This window comes from Bemisia tabaci, chromosome 9 (genome assembly GCF_918797505.1).
Source record: "Bemisia tabaci chromosome 9, PGI_BMITA_v3".
In the NCBI taxonomy this organism is placed as follows: Eukaryota; Metazoa; Arthropoda; class Insecta; order Hemiptera; family Aleyrodidae; genus Bemisia; species Bemisia tabaci.
Genome location: NC_092801.1, coordinates 35,270,517 through 35,287,283, shown reverse-complemented (window position 1 = coordinate 35,287,283; position 16,767 = coordinate 35,270,517). Strand labels below are relative to the sequence as shown.

At 40.2% G+C, this 16,767-nt stretch overlaps 2 protein-coding genes across 4 annotated transcripts in view; one reads left to right on the top strand and one right to left on the bottom strand.

Annotated features, from left to right (window-relative positions):
- Positions 1–16,767, bottom strand: part of jus (EB domain-containing julius seizure protein) — a 283,708-nt gene that overhangs the window by 188,948 nt on the left and 77,993 nt on the right. The window lies entirely within an intron of this gene.
- LOC140225533 (uncharacterized) overlaps positions 9,854–16,767 on the top strand; it is a 9,165-nt gene continuing 2,251 nt past the window's right edge. Inside the window, exons 1-3 of the mRNA XM_072304735.1 lie at positions 9,854–10,364; positions 11,737–12,110; positions 14,940–15,498. Coding sequence (XP_072160836.1) covers positions 11,821–12,110; positions 14,940–15,498 — 849 coding nt within the window. The 5' untranslated portion in view covers positions 9,854–10,364; positions 11,737–11,820. The remainder of the gene's footprint in view (positions 10,365–11,736; positions 12,111–14,939; positions 15,499–16,767) is intronic.

Here is a 16,767-nt window from a genome sequence, read left to right as displayed (position 1 = left end):
CTACGAATGACGGCGGTGCGCACTCATCAGTCATTTCCGCAATGAGCGCGATGAAACCCAAAACGCCTTCAATTTTCTGGTATGCAACACGGACATCCGTCGAACACGAATAGTTGCATCCAGGCGTTGTGTATTGAAAATGAGGAATTCCAGCGGGTATCCGCCAAAATTGACTACGTTTTTCTGTGTTGCATGCGTGCTTCTTTGTCCATAGCTTTATCTATCAATTTCAACAATCATCCCGCTGGGTTTCAGGTTTCTCCCTCTTTCTTTTTCAATGTCACGTCACACGTCACTCCCTTTCACACTTTCACGGTCGTAGCCCTAATCAAGAGAATCCACGTAAAGTTACTCCTTCTTCAACACTGATCGTGCGATGATCTGGTCTTGGGAAATACTGCCGCGCTAAGGAAAAACGCGTTGCCTTCAGGCGTTGCCAAATTTCCTTTGATAAAACGCAAATTTCCTGGTAAATTTATAAATATTTTCCTCCCAATTTTCGAATAATTTAGTTCGCAATTTTACCAAAAGATTCTGAAAATATAAAGGAAAAATATTCATAACTTTCCTTGAAAATTAACATTTTATCGAAGGAAATCTGGCAACTCTCGAATGTTCATACGGCGCTTTTCCTTAGCACGGCAGTATTAGCCCCTCTGGCGGAACATGGAACATGACAGCGGAGACACGCCACTCTGACGTGATGACGAAGGGAGCAGTAAGTGCAAAAATTGAGTTCTGAGAAAACGGACTCAGAAGCTTCTGACCGGAGAATTGTATTCAAAGAAGCCTCTGTTATTTGATAAATTGCCACTAATCGTCCGTAAGACTCCTAGAAATCGTTTGAATTATTAAAAATTGACTGATTTTATTTCAATTACATAAAAAGGGTTTTAATCATTTTCATGCTAGGCTATTGTTAGGCATGGCCATAAGTGCTATCTCCTGCATGCTTTCGTGGTTGCGTTTTGGACACACAGCAAACACATTTTTAGGTTAAAAATTGGCAGAAGAGGGCGGCACTTTACTTGAAAGCACTGTCTTCATTGGTTCTCCGGAGGAATAATGTCACTTACTGCTGTCTCACAGGAAACCGTCATTTTTTGCGCACTTACGGCTTTCTCGTGTCTTTTTTCTTATACAATTAAGATTAATTTTGCTAAGTCAGCTACCTATTTCAGTGAATTCTTCTGAAAAAATTAGGCGAATATTGAAGGAAACTCGATTTCGAAAATTGGACACTTACTGCTCTCCTCGCTATCGAGGCAGTGTTAGCCCCTCTGTAGGCCGATTATTGAAATTGATAGACAAAGCTGTAGACAAAGAAGTCAAAGGGCTTTTGGAGGGATTCTTTTGGTGGAAACGAGTGGTTGCAATTGACAAAGGAGGTGGGTAATAGATTACCTAACAGCAACCCACAAGAGACCCTTTCGTTGTAGTCCATCATTTTCTCCCTCATTCGATAGGAACCCTGCATTTCAACCAATAGGATCGCTCTTAACTCCTTATGTCTTCTTTGCCTATTGCTTTGTCTATAAATTTCAATTATCGGTGCGCTGGACGAGAATGCATAAGTGCTCTGGAGCATTCGTCGCTTTTAACAAAAAGCACTCAGCGGGCTGATTATTGAAACTTATAGATAAAAAGATAGAGAAAGAAGACATAGGGAGTATGTAGCGATCCTTTCAATTCGCATTCATATCACTCGGGGGTTCTCAGCGTTATATAGACTCCGGTGCGGAATTTCACTCCTCAATTTTTATCAGATTGCTAATCCGTCGCTTTACGCATTTTTTAAAGGCTATTTGAGTTTATTTTTCACATAAATTTTCTCAGTTTTACTTAAGATTTTGAAGAGAAATAACGTGACGTATTCCTTTAGTTCAGATTTTGTCTAGTGGCCCATTGCAATAATGGCCAATGGGATCGCTCCACACTCCCTGTCTTCTTTGTCTATCGCTTTGTCTATCAATTTCAATAACCGGCCCGCTGGCGAGAAACGGAACATGGCAGCGGAGACACGCCACTCACACCCACACGAGAAACCGCAACGTGGCTCGGTGAATGGTGGATTTCCGTTGCGCCAACGATCGGCGCTAGATGGCACCAGATGGCACGCAGCCACCTCCTCCACTGTCGATAAAACTGGCTCTCGGCTCGCGTGATGACTTCACTATGTTCGAGGGCTCCGTCGAACTACCCCTTTCCTCTCCTCCTCCCCCATCCCCTCCCTGCTCGACGGGGCGGGAGAAAAAACGATTTCGTAATGAGTTTCCCTCGAATTTCTCAATTCCTCCGAGGTCTTCCTTGATAAAGCCATTTTCGAATGTCATTGTAAGACTCTAGTCCCGATTGTGCCGGATTAAGTTCTGAAAACCTTTATTAACTTTTCGTTTGGACGTATTTATGCTGAGTGAAACTATGTGCAACGGACCATTAGACAAAGCTCGAAGTCAAGCATTCTGATACATGTTTCTTAACCGGAATTTTACGTAGAACACGATTCGCACAACGAAAATCACTGAAACCAACTCCTAACGAAGATATTAACCTTTTTATTTCACATTGGTTACGTGGATTTTGAACTGCCCGCTCACAAGAAACTCAAAGCTTTATGTGAGTCGAATCGCGCACTACAACGGTTTCAGCAAGCTTCTTAATCGAGCAATGTTTTTTTCCCACCATGTGTTATTCAAACTATAAGCAATTTGCTATAGCTGAGCCAAAGCGTCAAGATTGAGGTTGCCAGATTTTTATATCGCAGAGACTGCCATGATAACGTTTAGCGCGCGATGTGAATCACGCAGAGCATTCATTTCATGAGCGGGTGGTTTGAATTCACACATCAAGAATCATTAAGTATCTTCATAAGGAGTTAATTTTGGTAATTTTCGTTGTGTGTATCGTGTTTTACGTGAAATTTTGGTTAAGAAACATGTATCAGAATGCTGAAATTCGTACCTTGTCTAGTGGTCCATTGCAGTTGAAACGTGATATTCTCAACCATGTGTGTGTCGAAAGGTGGATTTTGATGCGGTCCTGAGATACAGAGAACTCGCACTGCAGTTCCCCGGAGTTGCAAACCGTATAATGAAGCGCATCAAGTCACACAGAGGCAAAGTTTAAGATAAGTCCCATCAGAGTTGTCGGTTCTCAATCATGGTCAGAATTTATTCAATTACAGCTGTGGATGACGGAAAAATAAGCGACGCGATACGGCAACACTGTTTAAGTTTCGCGGATTCGAGGGATTTGCTTGACTCCTCTTGTATTGTTCCGCCGACTGTTGCAAGGAGTTTTCCTACAGTGTTGTCATTTGTTTCGGTTAATCCGACTCTATTTTGCTGCACTTAAGGAAGAAGAAGTACAAAATGTAACTAGTTTCGCGCAAAGGAACATATCGATGGTGCAGCGCTCCCATGTCCCGAAATCAGCTCAAAATTCCGGAATTTTGGAGATTTTTTTGAATTTTTAACGGAACTTTTAAGATTCCCAAAGTTTTCTGGATCTATTGCATTTTCTGGAACTATCTCGGAACTTTTAAAAAATCTAAAAGGAATCCCGGAACTTTTAACGGTCATGCAGTGGGAGAAATTGGAACAAAAAAGTTATCCGAGTCCCAGAACTTTTGACGGACACGGAATGGGAGCACGATTCGTAAATCTTGGAACAATTCTCGATTTCTGCGGGTTATTCTTTTTTCTATACACTGAAAAAAAAAATCTCGGTTTATTTACTAAAAAAAGGGTAAATTACCAAGAATTCAGGGTTCTACTTGATCCCACTTTTTTCTTGGTAAAATTACCATCTATGGAATTGGTAATTTTACTGGACCTTGGTAAAACGCCAATATTTTTTATCGACTGTGGTAGAATTACCGAGATAAAATGGCAAAGTTACCGGGAATTGATTACCAATAAAAGTGGCATTCTTACCTGAAAAAACAGTTAAAATACTGGTTTTTAGGTAAGCTTACCAGCCTGTCTTGGTAAAATTACCAATAATTGGTAAAAAAAAGTGAGATGGTAAAGGTACCAACGGACCGTGGTAAAAACGCCGAGAATCTTTTTTCAGTGTACGTCAAAAACATCACAAACTTTAGATTAGTTGTATTACATCTCGCAATAAGGAACTACTCTAGTCCTACCTTGTCCATAAAAGCACCTCTCTGCCTAAGAAAACTAGTGACCTACAAGTTGTTTCTAAAATGAGTTTAAGACATTAGTGTCAAATTACAAGATGAAGTTCAGTTTGTGTCGTGGGTTACTTTCAAACAAGGACACAAATGTTTGGACTACATTTTAAAATAAGAAACTAAAATTTCTGGCTCAACGCTAAAAGCATCTATATGCATAGGGAAACGAATGACACATATGTTGTATTTTTAAGCGGATTATTGAAACTCATGGATAAAGAAGGAGAAGGGAAAATCAAGCAACCCTACGGAACATTCATTCGGTGGATCAGAGAAACGAGAGGTTGTTGAATGAAACGGGGGAAATGATGGACTAAAATAAAGGGTTTCTAATGGGTTGTCGACGGCTAGTCTATTTCTCCATTAGTCTATTTCAATCACCCGCTTCCACCAGTAGGATCGCTACACTTTTTCTTTGTCTATACCTTTGTCTACCAAATTCAATTATAAACCCGCGCCTCTCTAATCAATTACAAGTCAGTAATACGAATGGCAGCAGCGCATAGTGGATCGAGCCAATTAGAGGGGTCAGACATGAAATTTTTTACTAATACTGCAAATTTTGATGTTTATTTCGTCACGTTTTAAATTTTAAGGGGTGCTTCTAAAAGAAAATGTCACTAAAAAAACCAATGGAGCCACTTTTAGAACCTGAAATTTTGTATAAACGGAGTTAAAAGCGTTTAAAGTTTCCTCTGTCCGACTTACCCCATTGATTCGATCCATTGCACGGCGCGCACTCATCAGTCGCATTACCGCGATGAGTGCGATGAAACCCAGAACGCCTTCAATTTTTCGGTATGCAACACGGACATCCGTCGAACACGAATAGTTGTATCCAGGCGTTGTACATAAAAAGAGGAGGAATTCGAGCGAGTTTTCGCCAAAAGGGACTACGCTTTGCTACGTAAAGTTCCAACAAGTGAGGCCTTTATGTAATGATTGCTTTTACATAGCAAAATTCAAGTTATGGAGGCCCTGGATTGTCAATTGAGTAAAGATTATCCTTCTAGCAAGCAGATTTTCGACCGTTTTGGCATTGTCCGTGGAGGTTTGCTAATTGTAAAAACTTTGTATCATTTAATTTTCGTGCGGCTGTTTTCGCATTGAGTAAATCTATGATACTGACAAGGAGAGTTTCATAATTAAACAACCAATTGATGTTTTTTTCATAGCCGACAGTTTTTACGGCCTGCTGCAGCCTGATTGTTGAAATTTTTTGTTTGTCGAGACGGCATTGATGACACCATAGAGTACACAGAGTCGTAATGTAAGTGGGTGAGTTGGCGCCACTTTTAAGCATTTTCCAGGTCCCGAATTCCGAGACTCCTGTGTGACGCCGGGTCACTTTTTCGATACATAATCGATTGTTCGCGATGCACGAGTACCCAGCCATCCAATGTAAACAAAGAAGATAGGAATCACCACGTATTTCACACCGCCATTTTGGATCGAACATATATCGAAAAAGTGACCCGAACTCGGCGCACACCGGGCTCGGAACTCGTCGAGCAGAACATGGCGCTAGCTCTCCCATTTACATTACGACTCTATGTACTCTATGGATGACACAGGTTAAGACTTAGCTGACAAATTTTGCTCCGCCTTTTAACCTATGTCATCTATGTGGTGCCGACAAACAAAAAATTTCAACAATCACGCTGCTGCAGGGTCTCATGATGACTTAAATAATCGACTTCCACGCATATGGATGGCCAAAGTGTAAAAACACGTGTCTCCTTTTGCAATGTTGCAGATTACCTGCCATACTTTATTTGGACGTATTGCTGCCAAACGGAAGTATGTGCATTATGACGTGAACCCTGTTATGGACATATTCTTATGGGTCTCAGGGCTCATGCCTTAATGCACATAGTTCCGTTTGGCTGAAATACGTCCATTTAATCTTTGGAAAGCTAATCAACGCGATTTATTGAAAACCTCCTTACTTTTTCTACTCTGTTGGAAAAATATTCTGTATAGATAAGCTTTAAAGTTGGCTTGTTTTCCCTCAAAAAAATAAAATGCGGACAGAAATTTTGAAACCCTGTAATGAAGATACGTGGTTTCGTACTTTAGGCATCGATATATCCTTAGCTTAACTTGTGTTGCTATAGGGAAATGTAAAAAACGCTAATCGTTAGTTGCAACTTTGGCGATTAAAACTTTTTTTTGTTGCTCTGCGGGATCCAGTTCTTGGCGATCGAAATGCGCCGAAACGGCGGTACACGGTTTACTGCCGTGCTAAGGAAGAACGTTGTATGACATTCAAGAGTTGCCAAATTCCCTTTGAAACGAATGTTTATTTTCGGGGAAAGTTATGAATCTTTTTCTTCAAAATTTTCAGGAACTTTCGAACAAGATACGAACGAAATTCCCTGAAAAATTGAAAGACGAATATTCATAAGTTTTACCAGGGAATTTGTATTTCATCAAAGAAAATTTGGCAACGTCTGGAAGTTCATACGGCGTTTCTCCTTAGCACGGGAGTTTAATCGGCCGCTTATCAGTAACTATTTAAGCATGATATTTTCATTCACCACCTTTGACTATTCAAGCGATTGGGGGGAGGGAAGTGGGGCACGCTCCGCACAGAGTGCGTGCAGGTCCGCAATAAAAATTTATTGTTGCGAGCCTAAAAAGTTCTTTGCCTGGAGGGGATTACCGCGCAGATGGAATTCTAAATGGATAAATGGATCGAAAGGAAACGAGACTCAGATAAGAGGAGCTCAATAATAAACCGGCGAAAAAACTTTTCATTGTTGTTTGAATTGCCTCGATTCGGCGAAATAAAACTGTAGCCTTAAACGCAATCAGGCTCATTCCATCAAATATACCGTATGAGCCTGAAACAAGAGGAAACTAAGGTCTCGGTTTAAATACTCAAATATACAGCCTGGAACAAGTTGGTTGTGGACGTTATTGGCAGATCCAAAAAATTGACAACATTGTTTTTCTCCATTTAACTCTATAGTAATGTATCGATTCTTGGAGGGGCCAGGTGCTCCGACAAGAATCGATTATTTAACATAGGTTTAAATGGAGGGAATCCGGTGTTGTCAAGTTGCTGGATCCGCCTCTGAAAAAGGAACTATCTCCATTGCGACAAGGGCTCTATTGTGCATATCGACGGTGAAACTACCAAACCACGTATCTCGGTTTGCGACGTCGCAGACTTCCTGTCATACTTTATTTTTTAAATGAAAAACTACTCAACGTCCAGTCTTGAAAATTTCTGTGATTTTTCCTCTTTGCGCGGAGAAAATTCCGTGAAAATTTCAAGGAATGATACTGATTTGGTCTACTTCAAAAAAATAAAATGCGAGCGTAGGTTTTTAAACACCGCTTAAACGAGATACGTGGTTTGGTAGTTTCACCGTCGATATGTTCAAATGGGTCCCAAGGTCCAAGGAATACAAAAGAACATGCATATCAATAGATGGCAGATAAACATCACTTGTCCTTACTCCGCCGCACAGTAGAGCGAGGCTTCGGAAGAGGTCGGATATGAAATGTTTTACAAAAACTGTAAAATTGAACGTTCATTTCGTCATAATTTTAAGTTTAAGTGGTGCTTTTTATAGAAAATTTTACGAAAAAAACCAGAAAAACTACTTTTTAAACGTTAGCACTTCATAATAATGATGATAAACGCTTTTACAGTTTTTAAAACACGTCCGACCTCTCTCATTAACTCGATCCATTGAGCGCCGCACAAATACAAACTTCCTGATTGAGTGTCTCATTGAATAAAGAGCATAATTTTTTACATGTTTAGAGAATCACAGGCAAGAGATGCCATTTTTTCCTGGCTGTGCTGTCATTTTCGCGCATTCCCCTATTCAGCTCATTCTAAAATATGCAGGGTTTTCCACAAAATCTGACAACCTTGATTAGTGTCATCATATTTGAAAGACAAAGGGGATGAAGAAACGTTGGTTTGGGGGAGCACGAGTACAAGAATGTTAGATGCAACCTGCGGTATTTGGTTCTTTTCAAATATGTGATTTTTAATTCGATTATATCTCAGGAAAGGACCCCAGAAACCTTATTTTTAAATGAAAAAATATCGGAACAAAAAAATGCCTTTTTCAGAAAACTAACCTTCAACTAGAAGATAATCTTAAATTTTTCCGAAAAAAAAAAAAAAAAAAAAAAAAAAATCGAACTGCTCCATAAACCCGGAGACGTTTCGAACCTCAAAATTTACAAGTTTAAAAATGTTGATTTTTCGATTTTCAAAATTCTGAAGTGTCAATTAAAAACGGTTCGAAACATTGAGAAATTTTATGCAGTTTAAACTTTTTTATTCTTTGGCTCCAAAATTTAAATACCAGTGCGTCGGAACTGAAACTTAAACTTGAAATTCCGTTTTTCTCTCCCTTTTGGTTTGAGCGGTTGAACTCAGTTACCTGGCAACGAAAATCTGAACTGCGAACTCGAACTCGTCCGTGAATGTAATACCGGCACACGTATGCATTTCTCCGGTGGAATTCGCTCCAGCTTGGATGCCAAGTTTGTGAGAAATTATATTTTAATTGACAACTGCGGTGAGAGCTCATTCTAAAAATCCTACAGGCAACCTAGTTGTGGTTTTAGTGAGATGATTACGTAATAAAAATCTGAAAAAAAATTCTACTGTCAGTGGTTTTGCATTTTTACAAAATCATCACTAAACAAGGTACGAATTTAAGCATTCTCATACATAGATTACATTTTGCAATAAGGAACTACTGTCTCTAGCTCTTCCATAAAGCGCTTTTTTTGCACAGGAAAACCAATGGCATATATGTTGTTTCTGAAATGAGCCATCTAGAATTAGTGGTTCCTCGATGCAAAATGTGGTCCATGTTCCCTTCTGAAAATTTCACGTAAAGCAGGGTTCGCGAAAGAAAAATAATTTAAATATCAACACCAAAACCAAGATGATCACGTTTTCAATTAGCGTTGGTTACGAAAAATTTGAATTTTCCGCTCAAAAAAAAAAAAAAAAAAAAATAGTGTGATTGGGCCAAATTGCGCACTGCAACGATTTTGGCAAGCCTCTCAATAAGTGCGTCCCTCTCACTATATTTTAATGCATGAATGGACTACTAGACAAGGTACAAATTAAAGGATTCTGATAAATACTTCTTATTTAAAATTTCACGTAGAACACGATTCCTGCAACGAAAATTACTGAAACCAACTCCTAATGGAGATATTAATGTTTTTATTTCACATTGGTTACGAGGAATTTGAACTGCCCGCTCACAAGAAACTCAGAGCTCTGCGTGAGTCAAATCGCGCACTACAACGGGTTCAGCAAGCTTCTCAATCGAGCAATGTTCATTTCCAACCATGTATTGCTCAAACTATAAGCAACTTGCTATAGCTGAGCCAAAGCGTCAAGATTGAGGTTGCCAGAGTTTTATATCCCAGAGACTGTCATTATAAACGTTTAGCGCGCGATTTGAATAACGTAGAGCATTGAGTTTTCATGAGCGGATGGTTTGAATTCACTCATCAGGAATCATTGAATATTTTCGTAAGGAGTTAATTTCGGTAATTTTCGTTGTGTGTATTGTGTTTTACGTGAAATTTCGTTTAAGAAACATGTATCAGAATGCTGAAATTCGTACCTTGTCTTGTTGTCCATCCGCACCTTGTCCAGGGGTCCATTGAAACTCTGGACACATTTCAGGAATTTGAATGCGGTGCACGAGGTGGCAACCTGGGAGGACCTCGCGAAGGAAAACTCCGCAGCGGTGAAATTCCGGAGAAGCGGAAATTAATTACCGGATGCGGGGAACACACCGCTCATCGACCGGAAGCGGCGCGGAAGTGATGTGCATGTGCAGCCCGAGTCGAAGCGTCAAGAAACTTTTGAGGAGCTCCCGTTAATAAACGGCTCTTCAGGACCCCACCGGTCACTGCGGGAGATTCCGCCGGATTGCGAGATCCGGATTCTGAAGATCCCGAGACAAAAATACGAGATTTTCAAAGATTTCACGACGAGACAATCATGGCGACCCGGAAATATTGATTGAAAAGTCACTCCGGAGGCTGAGCTACTCGACTTTCCAAGGTGGCTCTTTAACTTACACTGGGGGGCAGCGCCCCCTGGTCGCTCCGCAAGATGCTGGCGGATGAAGGCAACGCTGCAATCTTCATATGTGTACACTTAAAGGTAATTACAGGTTTTTAAACTGTACATTAATTAGTTTAACACACAGTGGCATACCGTTACGAATTGGAAACAACGCCTTTTCGGGGTTTTTAAAATTTGAATATTTCTCCTGTGCTATGATTTTGCAAAATTCCATTAGTTTTTCTTTTTTGGACAAATTGATTTCTTTAACTTTAACATTTTGAAAAAAAGTACTCTTTTAGTACTCTGTTTTTTTTTTTTTTTTTTTTTTTTTTTATGCAAGCTACAAAATAGATTAGTGTAGCCTAGAATCTGAGATCTAAAATTAATTCATACCATAGAGGTTTAACAATTTCTGTGTTTATGGATACTTTGGATATCTTCGAGTTACTGTTTTCTTGGTCGGATCCACATAAAGGACTTGGTTTTTAGCCAAATTTTTGGTTAAATCGACTTAAACCTCGGATCTTTCGGAGATTCGGAAGTGCATGAGTGCTTTAGCTATGCTATAAGTTCTACTCCCCACAGGGGCCGTCCATAAATTACGTTACCCACATAGGAAGGGGGGAGGGGGAGGTTCAAGCCAAGAATAACGTAAGCTTTCCTGAAGGCTAAAAGGCTGAAAATGCTTGCTCGAAATCTTGATTATACTTACTGAGTTTTATCGATTTTCTGCGTTTTACCCAGAAAAAGAGGAGGGGGAAGAACGGGGGAGCTGCTATGGAGGGAACGACTATGACTAACTGAGGCGGGCAAACCGATGTTTTTGACGTAGCTTGGATTATAACGCGTGGATGCAACTATTCGTGTTCGATGGATGCGCGTATTGCCTACCTAGAAATTGAAGGCGTTTTGGTTTCGGTGCCTTTCTAGCGGTCTGAGTTACGGTTTTATTACGCACGCTCGTGACTATGGTGTTTATGCTACACAGAGGCGGATCCAGCAATTTGGCAAAGCCGGATTTCCTCCATTTAAACCTATGCTAAATAATCGATTCTTGTCGGAGCACCTGGCCCCTCCAAAAATCAATACATTTCCATAGGTTTAAATGGAGTAAAGACAATGTTGCCAGTTTGCTAGATCCGCCAATGATGCTACACTCATTATCCTTGTACTTCTGCTAAGCTAATCTGCCGTGCTAAGGAAGAACGCCGTATGAAAATTCGAAAATTGCCAAATTATCTTTCGATAAAATATTTACTTTCGAGGAAAATTATGAATATTTCCCCTTGACATTTTCAGACACTTTAGATTAAATTACAAATCAAAAGTATTCAAAAAATTTCCTGAAAATTAGTGCTTTGCCAGAGGAATTTCGGCAACGCCTGAGGGCTCATGCGGCGTTTTCCCGTAGCACAGCAGTATTGCGCGATGTTCACGCTCTACAACCTTCATTTTCTGCTTTATTAAGGTGCCACCCCACCTTCCATCTCCCAGTATTTAAGGCGATCCACGATCACCATCCTTCGGACGGTGGCCGAATCGGGTCCAGCAGATGTCGGACACGAGAAGGCGGCCTAAATCACCTTCGAGTAGGCGGAGGTCGCGGTCTGGAAGCTGCGCGGAGGCGGAAGACTCCGGGTTGGACTCTACGCCGTTCTTCGTGGAGGATAGTGCGCGGAAAATGGTCAAAAACGATTCGGACGTCGATGACATCCAGTCCGTCGATTCCTTCTGCATCAGACTCCGCCTGGGGAACTCGACGGACAGGTCGCGGTCCGAATCCCTGTCCCCGCAGAGGGCTGGGAGGTCTGAGTCATTCACTTCTGGAAACGGGACTTCCAGGTTTGTGGGTATACTCAGGAGAGCCAAAAATGGACCACGTTGAGCAGAAAGGAGCCAAGTCATATCAGCCATTGCCAAATTTAATTGGGCAATTTAAGTTTTTACGAGAGGACTTTTGTGCAGATTCTTTTGAAAATTTTAAGGAATTTGCTTTGTACTCTGCAGAATATTATCTTAATATTTGCACAAAATTTTGCAATTAGGATGTCTAGTAAAACAGGCTGGCCAAAAATCAGCACTTTTACTTTTTTTGTACATTTCTAAGGAAGTCAGTAATTCATTGAGAAAAAAAAGTTTCCTCGACAGAAAAATTCAGTACTATTTCGGTACCTTCATTTGACGAAATTCGAAAAATTTCAAATTTTGAATTTCTCGCTTAAATTGCGACAAAAATGACAAGCAAATTGAAAAAAATCCGGACCTTCTTGCGGAATTTCCGCACTTTTTTAGTACTTCCGGATCGCTCTTAAAAAATCAGTACTATTTCCGGACTTTCCGGAAATTCCGGACTTGTAGACACCCTGCACAACCGTTTTCGTGTAAAAAATTAAAACGCCCAATTAAACTTAGCGCTTGCCGATGTGGCTTAATTCATTTTAGCTTAACGGGTCCAAATATTATTAAAGTGATTTTAACATAATAAACCGAAAGTAAAACTAAACGAAACGAAACAAGCGGGAAATCGAGGTAACAAACCGTGAGCTAAATAATGAAAATAAAGAAAACCGAAACTAAAAAAAAAATCAAACTCACAAAAATAAATTAAAATTGACGACGTATTTCGGGGCTCCTCGATCCCTTCTTGAGACGGAATTCGGCCTTGAAGAAGGGGTTGGGGAGCCCCAAAACGCATCGACAATTTTAATTTATTTTGAGTTTGAGTTTTTTAGTTTCGGTTTTCTTTCTTTTCGTTAATTTTAAAATATTCACGGCATTTACTAAAATTTCCTTTTGGATTTTCCTGATATTTTATTGATTTGTCCTGATATTTCAAATGGGATTTCTTCATCTTTTGTTCAAATGAAGTAGCACTCGTTTAATTTTATAAACCAACGTACTTAATGAATTATACTAAAAGTTTCAGATTTGCATGTGCTAAATTGCAAATAATTGAAAAATGCATGACACACTTTGAATTTTCCTGATCCATGACCGATTTTCCTGATATTTTCTTCATGAAATCGAAGCTCCTGATATTTTCAGGTTTTCCGGTTTCTACTGACGACAGACATCCTGATTCTAAAAGAAAATGCCATTCAAATTTTTGAAAATTGCTGATATATAAAATTTGAAAAAAAATTTAAACATTTTTTATTTATTTTTTTAAATGTTTTTAGAACATTTTCGACTAAATTCAGTGGCAATTCTTAAGAACTGGCAACAGTGCGCTCGCCACTGACAGTAGTCTAATTGTCCTAAAATTTGAAAGTATTTGTTTTTCAATATCATGAAATATTTAAGTGAGGTTTTCGAAAACTATAAAAAGTACTGCCAGTAAAAATGTAAAAAAAAGTAAAATATGACATTTCCGTTAATTGCATTAATTGGCAACGCTGTCACGTATTAAGCATGTTATCAACAAATGTCTAAAACAATAAAATTTGTAAATACTTTCAAATACTAATGAGGTTCGAAATGAAGATTAAATTAAAAACTGCTGATAATATCAGATTTTAATAAAATCAAATTAAGAACCGCCGAAAAACCTGGAAAATTTTCAATTCGAAAAATGTAGTCGCAAAAGAAAAAAAAAAGAAAGAAAGGAAAAAAAAACAATTGTCTAAAATCTAATTCGTCACGCTCAGGTTACGAAATTTCCCAGTTGCGTTATTTAACGCAAAGAGCAATAACGCATAACAAATCTTGTAATCTCAAGAGGTAAAAATCAAAGGCGCTTGGATGCAACTATTCGTGTTCGAGGGATGTCCGTGTTGCATACACTCATGATTGCAGGCGTTCTGGCTTTCTCAATCGCTTTGCCTGGCTGATACTAATCTTATTCAAGGAAAACGTGCGATGCTCGTAAAACACTTAGACGATTACGAACTTCGAAATTCGGGCTAAATTTTCGAGTTAGCATTATTACAAATAAAATCAAATTGTATTAACAAATAGAACAACTTGCGGAAATGGCATTGACAGTATGAATACCCGAAATCTCTAATCGCAATGATCATGGATTAACTCCGGCAACGTGATCTTGAACTCATGAGCTCTGTCCACAACGCTTATGTCATATGCTCTTGGCTCACGAGTTATCGCTCATGTCCTTTTAATTCAATTGAAAATCCCGCTTTTCCATTTTCTCAAGAGGAAATAGTTCCACTTTTACGTTCTTTATTAAGCAGCTTGCACGAGCACACCACATCTTTCCACTTGCACATAGTTCCTTTTAGGCCCTGTCCACAAGAGCGTGGTTCGGGGAACTTATTCGAGGAACTCCTCAGTTCCCGGAATTTGTTCCTTGAAAGGAGGGATGCTGTCCACACGAGTTCGCCCGAACTGGAACCGGAACTTCAATAAAACTATACAATTATTGCAAAATAATAGATTATTACGGCCGCCAAAGTAACAAAAATAAATGTCAAGACATGTAAAGGACGTAAAAAACAAAGACAAACAAATTCACATCAAAAGAAACATATGTAGAAGCTCGGAGTACGGGGGAAGTTCCGGGTTTGGGAGGAGTAAGTTTTCAGCTCAGGTAAAACTTGTTCCGGGAACAAGTTCCTCGAGCTAAGTTCCACGAACCGCGCTCGTGTGGACAAGGCCTTAGCATAAATACGTCCAATTCATCTACTAATCCCACCATTCCCGCCCAAATTCTAGGTCAGCCTCCCGGTCACCTTCATCATCCCCTTCGGTTCGTTTCAAGTCATCCAAATGCGTCGTGAAAACGCGACCTCCCCGAAAATGTTCCCGATCAACATCCTCCGATTCGGACGACGCGACACGCCGAGTGTACTCGACATCCTGCCAGCGGCTTGGAGAGCGAATCCGCGAGAAGGGACGCAGTGGCGGCGGCGGGAGCAGGGACAGGAAGAGATCCCTGGACGATTCCTGCAGGAAGAGATCCCTCACTTGCTGGAGCGACGATGACCTCTGCCGCGGAAAGTCGTCTTCCAGCAAGTTGGAGAAGGTGAAAAAGGAGAGAGAGGTCACGCCCGAATGTGAGCCGAAGGTCAAGGAGGAGAAATGCCAGGAGCCAAGAAGGGTAGGTGAGAGGTCCCTGGGCAATCCCTGCAGGAAGAGGTCCCTCACTTGCTGGAGCGACGATGATCTCTGCCGAGGAGAGTCGTCATTCAAGTTGAAGGAGGTGAAGAAGGAGAGAGAGGTCGCACCCAAATGTGAGAAGGTCATCGAAGAGAAATGCCAGGAGCCAAGAAGGGTAAGTTTGATTCTAGAGCTACTGCATTAAAGTCATTCGTAAATCGTCGCTTTTCTGACGTAGAGGCTTAACCGCGCGCTGCTTGTTGAAATGGACCACTAGACAAGGTACGAATTTAAACATTCTGATACATGTATCGAGTATGGACAACTCAAAAATTTGGAGGTCAGGTTTGATCAGGGCATGTAGCTCTTTGGGCCCAAAAGTGGAGCCAACCTATGAACTCGAATTATCCAGTGGTACTAATTTTCACATTTCAACCATTTACACCGATGAAAAATTATAAAAGCACGAATAAAACTTTGATTTCGCTTACACTTTCTCAGTTTCAAAGTTTTAATCCTTAAAGACGCTCGTTTGTAATGCGCTGTCGGCCATATTGAGTAATCTCACAAATGCATAGGTTGGCAGCGGCATTTTTCTGGTGATTTTCGTTTTTCACGGTGTCGCCCTTTTGGGCCCTAAGAGCTACATAAAGCGAGTTGTCCATACTCTCCCTATGAAGGTATGTACTCTACATGTATCTCAATAAAATACGCTTCTCGCATTGGAAATTACTAAAAGCATTTCCTAATGAAGATATTAAAGTTTGTATCAGATGTGTTGATGTATCAAAATGCTTAACTTTGTACCTTGTCTAGAGGTCCATTGGTAGACAAAGCGATAGACAAAGAAGACAAAAGGAATATATAAAGGACATTGGTGAAAGCGGGTGGTTGGAAGACAAAGGAGGTAGGTAATAGACTAACTGCCGACAGAGATACCCTTTACTTAATCCATAATTTCCCCCCTTGGTGTGTAACAGCCAGACATTTCAACCGATAGGTTTGCTCCATACTACCTGTGTCTCCTTCGTCTATCGCTTAGTTGATGAATTTCAACCTTCAGCCCACTGAGTCGCGTTTAACAGGAAGGAACCAGCCACATCAGCAATTGCCAAATTAAACCGAGCAATTTTACTTCTTACAAGAGAACATTGATGCGGATTTTTTTGGAACTTTTTAAGGAATTTACTTCGCACTATGCAGAGATCAGAAAATAGTCTTTCCATCTTAAAGAAATTTAACTTTTGAAGGAAACTCGATTTCGAAAATTTGATCGCCACGACCCTCCTCGCTATCACGGCAGAAATGGAGTCGCTTGACATTGGGTTCGATCCTATGATACAAATATTTCAACTCCTTTGTGTTGCACAGTATCAAACGCAATTGAAGGCGTTTTATGCCCTGGTGTGCCACACGCATTGAATACAACACGAATACAAAGAGA